Source organism: Heterodontus francisci, chromosome 36, assembly GCF_036365525.1.
Source record: "Heterodontus francisci isolate sHetFra1 chromosome 36, sHetFra1.hap1, whole genome shotgun sequence".
Taxonomy (NCBI): Eukaryota; Metazoa; Chordata; class Chondrichthyes; order Heterodontiformes; family Heterodontidae; genus Heterodontus; species Heterodontus francisci.
In genome coordinates this window covers 26,916,278-26,927,414 of record NC_090406.1, presented here as the reverse complement: position 1 = coordinate 26,927,414, position 11,137 = coordinate 26,916,278, and the positions used below count along the sequence as shown (strand labels likewise).

The window sequence follows — 11,137 nt, the reverse complement described above, 5'->3', positions numbered from 1 at the left end:
CCACCCTGCCACATTCGGTTCCACCACTGGGCATTCCATTCCACCAGCAAGGTCTGCCTCAAGGTTGCTTGATATTGGGCTGACAAATTGCAGTGGGCTGACTGGTAAGAGCAGTAGGGGATTATGCTAATGAACATCTGTTTTCAAAATTTACCAAAACTGATCATTGTGCATGACTACTGTTTTTAAAGCATGCTGTCAAGGTTATTTCAATCTAATTTTAAACTGAACTTGCAGTGCAATGTCTCAATAGACTAACTCAAAGAATTCATGGGCGAAGTTATATCTGTGCATTACATTTCTGTCTTCAAGGGCTGCCTTGCAGATGACCACGGAGTTATTACTAGATCAAGACTAGCCTGAAAACTTGTGAATGCTTGCTCCACTACTGCACGTAGCTTAGTTATACACTTCTGCAGTTTATCAAGAATATCTTGCAGCATTCTCTGTGTACACACAAAATACTTTGTGAAAGCTCTTTGTTTCAATTCTTCTATAGACAAGCACTGTAAGGGTACTTGTTCACACATGGTGAAACCTAGAAAATTCTGAGGCTGGCTGTGTCTCCAGCTGCCTCTTCTTCTATTGCTGATATCTACAACTGCTTCTTCTCAATAATATTGTATTGTTTTCCTGGTGCTGACTGCTGAACCTCGGTGCAATAAATAGAAATCATTTATACCAACAAAATTGTAGCTGATTTCTTATCTCTCAAAGATCTCTATGCACTGGCATTACTTTCAGAGGAATTACAATGAACTGGTGAGTGAAGATACATACCATTTTCTGTTGTTTTGTAACTGCCTGCTGTTGTTACACTGATGTTTGATCCAGGCATGGATGGCTGCTGAGAGATCCGAAGAGTTGTGTACATAAACGTGCTAATTGAAACGGTAGGAGACAATTCTGTCACTTTTGGAGTTGGTGCACTTGTAGGAGATGTTTCCGTCACTTTTGGTGTTGGTGTACTTGTAGGAGACGTTTCTGTCACTTTTGGTGTTGGTGTACTTGTAGGAGATGTTTCCGTCACTTTTGGTGTTGGTGTACTTGTAGGAGACGTTTCCGTCAGTTTTGGTGTTGGTATATTTGTAGGAGATGTTTCCGTCACTTTTTGTGTTGGTGTATTTGTAGGAGATGTTTCCGTCACTTTTGGTGTTGGTGCATTTGTAGGAGATGTTTCCGTCACTTTTTGTGTTGGTGTATTTGTAGGAGATGTTTCCGTCACTTTTCGTGTTGGTGTATTTGTCGGAGATGTTTCCATCACTTTTGGTGTTGGTGTATTTGTCGGAGATGTTTCCGTCACTTTTGGTATTGGTGTATTTGTCGGAGATGTTTCCGTCAATTTTGGTGTTGGTGTATTTGTCGGAGATGATTCCGTCACTTTTGGTGTTGGTGTATTTGTAGGAGATGTTTCCGTCACTTTTGGTATTGGTGTATTTGTCGGAGATGTTTCCGTCAATTTTGGTGTTGGTGTATTTGTCGGAGATGTTTCCGTCACTTTTGGTATTGGTGTATTTGTCGGAGATGTTTCCGTCAATTTTGGTGTTGGTGTATTTGTAGGAGATGTTTCCGTCACTTTTGGTGTTGGTGTATTTGTCGGAGATGTTTCCGTCAATTTTGGTGTTGGTGTATTTGTCGGAGATGTTTCCGTCACTTTTGGTATTGGTGTATTTGTCGGAGATGTTTCCGTCAATTTTGGTGTTGGTGTATTTGTAGGAGATGTTTCCGTCACTTTTTGTGTTGGTGTATTTGTAGGAGATGTTTCCGTCACTTTTGGTGTTGGTGTATTTGTAGGAGATGCTTCCATCACTTTTGGTGTTGGTGTATTTGTCGGAGATGTTTCCGTCAATTTTGGTGTTGGTGCATTTGTAGGAGATGTTTCCGTCACTTTTTGTGTTGGTGTATTTGTAGGAGATGTTTCCATCAATTTTGGTGTTGGTATATTTGTAGGAGTTGTTTCCATCACTTTTGGTGTTGGTGTACTTGTAGGAGATGTTTCCATCACTTTTGGTGTTGGTTTATTTAAAGGAGATGTTTCCATCACTTTTGGTGTTGGTGCATTTGTAGATGTTTCCGTCACTTTTGGTGTTGGTGTATTTGTAGGAGATGTTTCCGTCACTTTTGGTGTTGGTGTATTAGTAGGAGATGTTTCCATCACTTTTGGTGTTGGTGTATTTGTAGATGTTTCCGTCACTTTTGGTGTTGGTATATTTGTAGGAGATGTTTCCGTCACTTTTGGTGTTGGTGTATTTGTAGGAGATGTTTCCGTCACTTTTGGTGTTGGTGTATTTGCAGGAGATGTTTCCGTCACTTTTGGTGTTGGTGTACCTGTAGGAGATGTTTCCGTCACTTTTGGTGTTGGCGTATTTGTAGGAGATATTTCCGTCACTTTTGGTGTTGGTGTATTTGTCGGAGATGTTTCCGTCACTTTTGGTGTTGGTGTACTTTTAGCAGATGTTTCCGTCACCTTTGGTTTTGGTGTATTTGTCGGAGATGTTTCCGTCAATTTTGGTGTTGGTATATTTGTAGGAGATGTTTCCGTCACTTTTGGTGTTGGTGTATTTGTCGGAGATGTTTCCGTCAATTTTGGTGTTGGTGTATTTGTCGGAGATGTTTCCGTCAATTTTGGTGTTGGTGTATTTGTAGGAGATGTTTCCGTCACTTTTGGTGTTGGTGTACTTGTAGGAGATGTTTCCGTCACTTTTGGTGTTGGTGTACTTGTAGGAGATATTTCCGTCACTTTTGCTTTTGGTGTACTTGTAGGAGATGTTTCCGTCACTTTTGGTGTTGGTGTACTTGTAGGAGATATTTCCGTCACTTTTGGTGTTGGTGTATTTGTCGGAGATGTTTCCGTCACTTTTGGTGTTGGTGTACTTTTAGCAGATGTTTCCGTCACCTTTGGTTTTGGTGTATTTGTAGGAGATGTTTCCGTCAATTTTGGTGTTGGTGTATTTGTAGGAGATGTTTCCGTCACTTTTGGGGTTGGTGTACTTGTAGGAGATGTTTCCGTCACTTTTGGTGTTGGTGTACTTGTAGGAGATGTTTCCGTCACTTTTGGTGTTGGTGTACTTGTAGGAGATGTTTCTATCACTTTTGGTGTTGGTGTACTTGTAGGAGATGTTTCCGTCACTTTTGGTGTTGGTGTACTTGTAGGAGATGTTTCCGTCAATTTTGGTGTTGGTGTATTTGTAGGAGATGTTTCCATCACTTTTGGTGTTGGTGTACTTGCAGGAGATGTTTCCGTCACTTTTGGTGTTGGTGTACTTGTAGGAGATGTTTCCATCACTTTTGGTGTTGGTTTATTTAAAGGAGATGTTTCCATCACTTTTGGTGTTGGTGTACTTGTAGGAGATGTTTCCGTCACTTTTGGTGTTGGTGTACTTGTAGGAGATGTTTCCATCACTTTTGGTGTTGGTTTATTTAAAGGAGTTGTTTCCATCACTTTTGGTGTTGGTGTACTTGTAGGAGATGTTTCCGTCACTTTTGGTGTTGGTTTATTTAAAGGAGATGTTTCCGTCACTTTTGGTGTTGGTGTACTTGTAGGAGATGTTTCCGTCACTTTTGGTGTTGGTGTACTTGTAGGAGATGTTTCCGTCACTTTTGGTTTTGGTGTACTTGTAGGAGATGTTTCCATCACTTTTGGTGTTGGTTTATTTGCACTTGCTGGTTGACTATTTGTTGATAATACATTTTTTCCATGTTGTCCTTTACATGCAGTAGTTTTTCCTTTTCCTCTTTCTGTTAGTGTCGGTGATGTTACCTTCACATTTGGTTTTGGTGTATTTGTAGGAGATGTTTCCTTCACTTTTGGTGTTGGTATATTTGTAGGAGTTGTTTCCATCACTTTTGGTGTTGCTGGACTTGTAGGAGTTGTTTCCGTCACTTTTGGTGTTGGTGTAATTGTAGGAGATGTTTCCGTCACTTTTGGTGTTGGTGTATTTGTAGGAGATATTTCCGTCACTCTTGGTGTTGGTGTATTTGTAGTGGATGTTTCCGTCACTTTTTTTGTTGGTTTATTTGTAGGAGATGTTTCCTTCACATTTGGTGTTGGTGCATTTGTAGGAGATGTTTCCATCACTTTTGGTGTTGGTGAATTTGTAGGAGATGTTTCCGTTACTTTTGGTGTTGGTGTATTTGTAGGCGATGTGTCCATCACTTTTGGTGTTGGTTTATTTGTCGGAGATGTTTCCGTCACTTTCGGTGTTGGTGCACTTGTAGGAGATGTTTCCATCACTTTTGGTGTTGGTGGACTTGTAGGAGATGTTTCCGTCAATTTTGGTGTTGGTGTATTTGTAGGAGTTGTTTCCATCAGTTTTGGTGTTGGTGTATTTGTAGGAGATGTTTCCGTCACTTTTGGTGTTGGTGTACTTGTAGGAGATGTTTCCATCAGTTTTGGTGTTGGTGTATTTGTAGGAGATGTTTCCGTCACATTTGGTGTTGGTGTACCTGCAGGAGATGTTTCAGTCACTTTTGGTGTTGGTGTATTTGTAGGAGATGTTTCCGTCACTTTTGGTGTTGGTGTACCTGTAGAAGATGTTTCCGTCACTTTTGGTGTTGGTGTACCTGCAGGAGATGTTTCCATCACTTTTGGTGTTGGTGTATTTGTAGGAGATGTTTCCGTCACCTTTGGTGTTGGCGTATTTGTAGGAGATATTTCCATCACTTTTGGTGTTGGTGTATTTGTAGGAGATGTTTCTGTCACTTTTGGTGTTGGTGTACTTTTAGCAGATGTTTCCATCACCTTTGGTTTTGGTGTACCTGTAGGAGATGTTTCCGTCAGTTTTGGTGTTGGTGCATTTGTAGGAGATGTTTCCATAACCTCTGGTGTTGGTGTGCTTGTAGGAGACATTTCCGTCACTTTCGGTGTTGGTGTACTTGTAGGAGATGCTTCCGTCACTTTTGGTGTTGGTATATTTGTCGGAGATGTTCCCGTCCCTTTTGGTGTTGGTGTACTTGTAGGAGATGTTTCCGTCACTTTTGGTGTTGGTATATTTGTCGGAGATGTTTCCGTCACTTTTGGTGTTGGTGTACTTGTAGGAGATGTTTCCGTCACCTTTGGTTTTGGTGTTCCTGTAGGAGATGTTTCCATCACTTTTGGTGTTGGTGTACCTGTAGGAGATGTTTCCGTCACATTTGGTGTTGGTGTACCTGTAGGAGATGTTTCCGTCACTTTTGGTGTTGGTGTATTTGTGGGAGATGTTTCCGTCACTTTTGGTGTTGATGTATTTGTAGGAGATATTTCCGTCACTTTTGGTGTTGGTGTATTTGTAGGAGATGTTTCTGTCACTTTTGGTGTTGGTATATTTGTCGGAGATGTTTCCGTCACTTTTGGTGTTGGTGTACTTGTAGGAGATGTTTCCGTCACCTTTGGTTTTGGTGTACCTGTAGGAGATGTTTCCATCACTTTTCGTGTTGGTGTATTTGTAGGAGATGTTTCCGTCACTTTTGGTGTTGGTGTACCTGTAGGAGATGTTTCCATCACTTTTGGTGTTGGTGTACCTGTAGGAGATGTTTCCGTCACTTTTGGTGTTGGTGTATTTGTAGGAGATGTTTCCGTCACTTTTGGTGTTGGTGTACCTGTTGGAGATGTTTCTATCACTTTTGGTGTTGGTTTAGTTGCATTTAGTGGCTGACTATTTGTTGATAATGCATTTTTTCCATGTTGTCCTTTACATGCAGTGGTTTTTCCTTTTCCTCTTTCTGTTAGTGTTGCTGCATTTGTAGGTGATGATACCTTCACATTTGGATTTGGTGTATTTGTAGGAGATGTTTCTGTCAGTTTTGATGTTGGTATATTTGGCGGAGATGTTTCCATCACTTGTGGTGTTGGTTTATTTGTCGGAGATGTTTCCATCACTGTTGGTGTTGGTTTATTTGTAGCAGATGTTACCTTCACATTTGGTTTTCGTGTATCTGTAGGAGATGTTTCCTTCACTTTTGGTGTTGCTATATTTGTAGGAGATGTTTCCATCACCTGTGGTGTTGGTTTATTTGTAGCAGATGTTTCCATCACTTTTGGTGTTGGTGTATTTGTAGGAGATGTTTCCGTCACTTTTGGTGGTGGTGGACTTGTAGGAGATGTTTCTATCACTGTTGGTGTTGGTGTATTTGTAGGAGATGTTTCTATCACTGTTGGTGTTGGTTTATTTGTAGGAGATGTTTCCATCACTTTTGGTGGTGGTGGACTTGTAGGAGATGTTTCTATCACTGTTGGTGTTGGTTTATTTGTAGGAGTTGTTTCCGTCACTTTTGGTGTTGGTGTACCTGTAGGAGATGTTTCCATCACTTTTCGTGTTGGTGTACTTGGAGGAGATGTTTCCGTCAATTTTGGTGTTGGTGTAGCTGTAGGAGATGTTTCCGTCACTTTTGGTGTTGGTTTATTTGTAGGAGATGTTTCCTTCACTTTTGGCGTTGGTGTATTTGTAGGAGATGTTTCCGTCACCTTTGGTGTTGGTCTATTTGTAGGAGATGTTTCCGTCACTTTCGGTGTTGGTATATTTGTAGGAGATGTTTCCGTCACTTTTGGTGTTGGTGCACTTGTAGGAGATGTTTCCGTCACTTTTGGTGTTGGTGTACCTGTAGGAGATGTTTCCGTCACTTTTGGTGGTGGTGGACTTGTAGGAGATGTTTCCGTCACTTTTGGTATTGGCATATTTGTCGGAAATGTTTCCGTCACTTTTGGTGTTGGTGTACTTGTAGGAGATGTTTCCGTCACTTTTGGTGTTGGTGTATTTGTAGGAGATGTTTCCGTCACTTTTGCTGTTGGTGTACCTGTCGGAGATGTTTCTGTCACTTTTGGTGTTGGTGTATCTGTGGGAGATATTTCCGTCACCTTTGGTGTTGGTGTATTTGTAGGAGATGTTTCTGTCACTTTTGGTGTTGGTGTATTTGTAGGAGATGTTTCCATAACTTTTGGTGTTGGTGTCCTTGTCGGAGATGTTTCCGTCACTTTTGGTGTTGGTGTACCTGTCGGAGATGTTTCCGTCACTTTTCGTGTTGTTGTATTTGCAGGAGATGTTTCTGTCACTTTTGGTGTTGGTGTACTTGTCGGAGATGATTCCGTCACTTTTGGTGTTGGTGTACCTGTCGGAGATGTTTCCGTCACTTTTGGTGTTGGTGTACCTGTCGGAGGTGTTTCCGTCACTTTTCGTGTTGGTGTACTTGTCGGAGATGTTTCCGTCACTTTTGGTGTTGGTGTACCTGTCGGAGATGTTTCCGTCACTTTTGGTGTTGGTGTATTTGTAGGAGATGTTGCCGTCACTTTTGGTGTTGGTGTACCTGTCGGAGATGTTTCCTTCACTTTTGCTGTTGGTTTATTTGCATTTAGTGGTTGACTATTTGATGATAATGCATTTGTTCTATGTTGTCCTTTACATGCAGTGGTTTTTCCTTTTCCTCTTTCTGTTTGTGTTGCTGCATTTGGTGATGTTACCTTCATATTTGGTTTTGGTGTACTTGTAGGAGATGTTTCCATCACTGTTGGTGTTGGTGTATTTGTAGGAGATGGTTCCATCACTTTTGGTGTTGGTTTATTTGTAGGCGATTTTTCCATCACATTTGGTGTTGGTTTATTTGCAGCAGATGTTTCCATCACTTTTGGTGTTGGTTTATTTGTCGGAGATGTTTCCATCTCTTTTGGTGTTTGTTTCTTTGTAGGAGATGTTTCCATCATTGTTGGTATTGGTGCATTTGTAGGAGATGTTTCCATCACTGTTGGTGTTGGTGTATTTGTAGCAGATGTTTCCATCATTTTTGGTGTTGGTGTATTTGTTGGAGATGGTTCCATCACTTTTCGTGTTGGTGTATTTGTAGGAGATGTTTCCATCCCTTTTGGTGTTGGTGTATTTGTAGGAGATGGCTCCACCAGATTTGCTTTTGGTTTTTTTCTGTGAGACATGTCGTTTGCTTTGTGCCAGTGTGTATTAGTCAACCAGGTTTTTTTTTCATTTTGTTTTCGTTTACATGCAGTAGCTTTATGTTTTTCTCTTCCTCTTTGTGTTGGGGAATGTGTAGACAATGTTTCCTTCATATTTGGTGATGGAGTATTGGTGGAAGATATTTCCAACACTTTTGTTCCTGGATAATTTGTCGGATATGGTTCCACTACATTTGATGATTGGGTATTTCTTGACGATCTCTCTGGTAGTTTTGGTGCTTGAATATTTGTTGGAGTTTTCTCTTCTGTTTTTCCCGATTTACTGTTTGTAGAAGCTGTTGGAACAAGATGATAAATTCAATCATACATAGTAAAAACACAAACCTCTTTTCCATAAACAGTCACTTTTTCCACAGAGTCTGGCAGGTTTCACATTGTTGTGATGTTGAAGTTGGTCCCAGTGTTTATTTGTAGCATGTTACTGCTTTGGTCATTTCTGTTTTATCTCAATATATTCAATGATGCCTAGCAGTGCCTTTTTTTGAGATTGATTTCTGAAAACAGTGTCTTGTTTGTGACCCAAGCATCCCCTCCATGCAGCAGAAATATAGGGCTCAGTTTTCATGCAGGCATCGGGATAGTTCTTGACTGTGATCTTGTCCGTGACCTGCCTTCCTGTGCTATCTTCCTGGAGGTGACCTGTTACTTGGACACCTCCGGGATCCCCATCCAATTAGTGACAGTAATAAAAACAAGAAATGCTGGAACCACTCAGCAGGTCTGGCAGCATCTGTGGAAAGAGAAGCAGAGTTAACGTTTCGGGTCAGTGACCCTTCGCTGACCCAAAACGTTAACTCTGCTTCTCTTTCCACAGATGCTTCCAGACCTGCTGACTGGTTCCAGCATTTCTTGTTTTTATTTCAGATTTCTAGCATCCGCAGTATTTTGCTTTTACAATTAGTGACAGTGGTTGGATTGTTCAGCCGAGAGGTTCAGAGTTCCCAGGGCTGTGGGCAGCTGGCAGCCCCATTGGGAGTCTTAGGCAATGCCGAAATAGGTGTGACAACACTAGGGCACCTAAAATTGTTAAATATAAGTCTGGCCACAGCTACGAGGCCATCATTGTGGAGGAAGAGCCCTACAATAGCAGGGCCTGCTGCCACGGCTGTGGCCCGATGATCCCCACAGCTCCAGGTGGGGGGAGGGGGGATTTAAAGGAGGTGTCGATGACCCTTCGGACTGTCCTTTAGAGAGCTGATGGGCTCTGTAATTGGTGGAGGGGCCATCCCAACAGTGGGAATATCGCTTTCCCATTGGAAAATGGTCTTAATTTGGCCCTTATGTGCATAATTGACTCCTTGCCTCGTTGTAGAGGGTTGCCAACTTTCTTCACTGCTCACAGAGGCAGTCCCTGTAGAAAAGCAGCAAAACTTTGACAATATCCAGGCTTGGGCTGATAAGTTGCAAGTAACATTCACATCACACAGTGCCAGGCAATGACCATCTCCAAAAAGAGAGAATCTAACTATCTCCCTTGACATTCAATGGCGTTACGATTACTGAATCCCCCACTATCAACATCCTGGGTGTTACCATTGACGAAAAACTGAACAGGAGTAGCCATTCTTACGACCAGGTGAGAAAGCGGTCTCGGGTTCCCTTTCAGCCTTCTCCTGGTTTACCATATTTTTAGCTCCCCTTGGTGAATCCTTGTTCACCGATTTCCAATTATAAGGCAAAAAAACCAGCACAAACAGACTTTCTTAGGTTTAAAGAAGAAAAGTAGAAATTTATTGAACTTAAACTTAAACTCTAATTCGGTTAATGCCTTTGGATACACGACACACCCCACGCTAGCATGCATACGCGATACACACATGCAAATAGAGACAGAAAAGAGCAGGAGAAAAATAAGGTGGAACAGTTTAAGACACAGAGGGGTGGCACAGTGGTGCAGTGGTTAGCACCGCAGCCTCACAGCTCCAGCGACCCGGGTTCAATTCTGGGTACTGCCTGTGTGGAGTTTGCAAGTTCTCCCTGTGTCTGCGTGGGTTTCCTCCGGGTGCTCCGGTTTCCTCCCACATGCCAAAAGACTTGCAGGTTGATAGGTTAATTGGCCATTATAAATTGCCCCTAGTTTAAGTAGGTGGTAGGGAAATATAGGGATAGATGGGGATGTGGTAGGGATATGGGATTAGTGTAGGATTAGTATAAATGGGTGGTTGATTGTCGGCACAGACTCGGTGGGCCGAAGGGCCTGTTTCAGTGCTGTATCTCTAAACTAAACTAAACTAAAACAATATCTGATGAGTTATTGGGCTGAATTTTACGCCGCCCCAGTGGGTCGGATGATGATGTGGAGGTGGGGTAAAATTGAGCGGGATGCTCTGGGAGGCGTACCTGCCCCGCTCCCGCCTCCTATGAACTTTACGGTGGTCGGGCGGAGTGGGGGTGGGGGGTGGGTAATGGCCCACCTGCCCAAGTCCAATCAAGATCCTTAAGTGGCCACTTAATGGCCACAAAGGGCACTCGCCTACCTCCACAGGTATTTTACCTGTGGCAAGTGGGTGTGCTGGGGATGTGAAAGGCTGCCCAGCAATAGCTGCCAGCCTTTTCGCGCCCCCGGGAGGGGGGCCATGGCAGTCAGGCACAGGACCGATCCCCCTGGTGAGGAAAGCCCAACTTACCTTGTCCCCAGGCTCCATGGCGCCGGCTGGGCTGCAGTCCCAGCAGTGGCCACGGCTCCGGGTGGCGCACCTGGGACTAAGAGCTGCCGGCCCGCTGATTGGCCGGCAGCTCGCTGAGGTGGAACCTCCTCCCTCAAATGGGTGGAAGTCCCGCCTCGGGACAATTAAAGCTTGGGGACCCGTAAAATGCTAGTCAGATCCCCGGGCTAGGCGGAAGTGGGTTCACCACCGACTTTTACGCAGTGGTGAATTCCCGTCCGCCTAAGGTAAAATTCAGCCCATTGTTACTGTTCTTCGAGTTCACTGTAGAGTCCTTGATTGTAGGTAGATCTTGCTTTTCGTTGGGGCCCAGTATTGTTCTTAAACCTTGTGCGCTGTAGGAGACTTTTCTTTCTTGAGGTTCATGTGTCTTCAGTGGATTGAGAGGCTTGTGAGAAATAGATGGGAGTAGACTGGAGAGATCTTTTTAGTCCAGGAGCAAAAAAAGCACTCTGCCTTCAAACTCTCTGTTTGCCAGTTCAACAGAAAACCCTGGAACAGCCAGGTAGTCATGTAACCAGCTGGTCTAACTAGT

The 11,137-nt window shown here is 43.0% G+C and overlaps 1 protein-coding gene across 1 annotated transcript; it reads right to left on the bottom strand.

The window, feature by feature from the left end:
- Window positions 1-721: 721 nt before the first annotated feature.
- On the bottom strand, window positions 722-10,581 carry LOC137351443 (mucin-2-like). Its single transcript, XM_068015889.1, has 2 exons — window positions 10,431-10,581; window positions 722-8,211 (listed from the first exon to the last, which is right to left on the bottom strand). Exons 1-2 carry the CDS (start codon window positions 10,579-10,581, stop codon window positions 722-724), a joined length of 7,641 nt encoding a protein of 2,546 aa, XP_067871990.1.
- Between the last annotated feature and the right edge of the window lie 556 nt (window positions 10,582-11,137).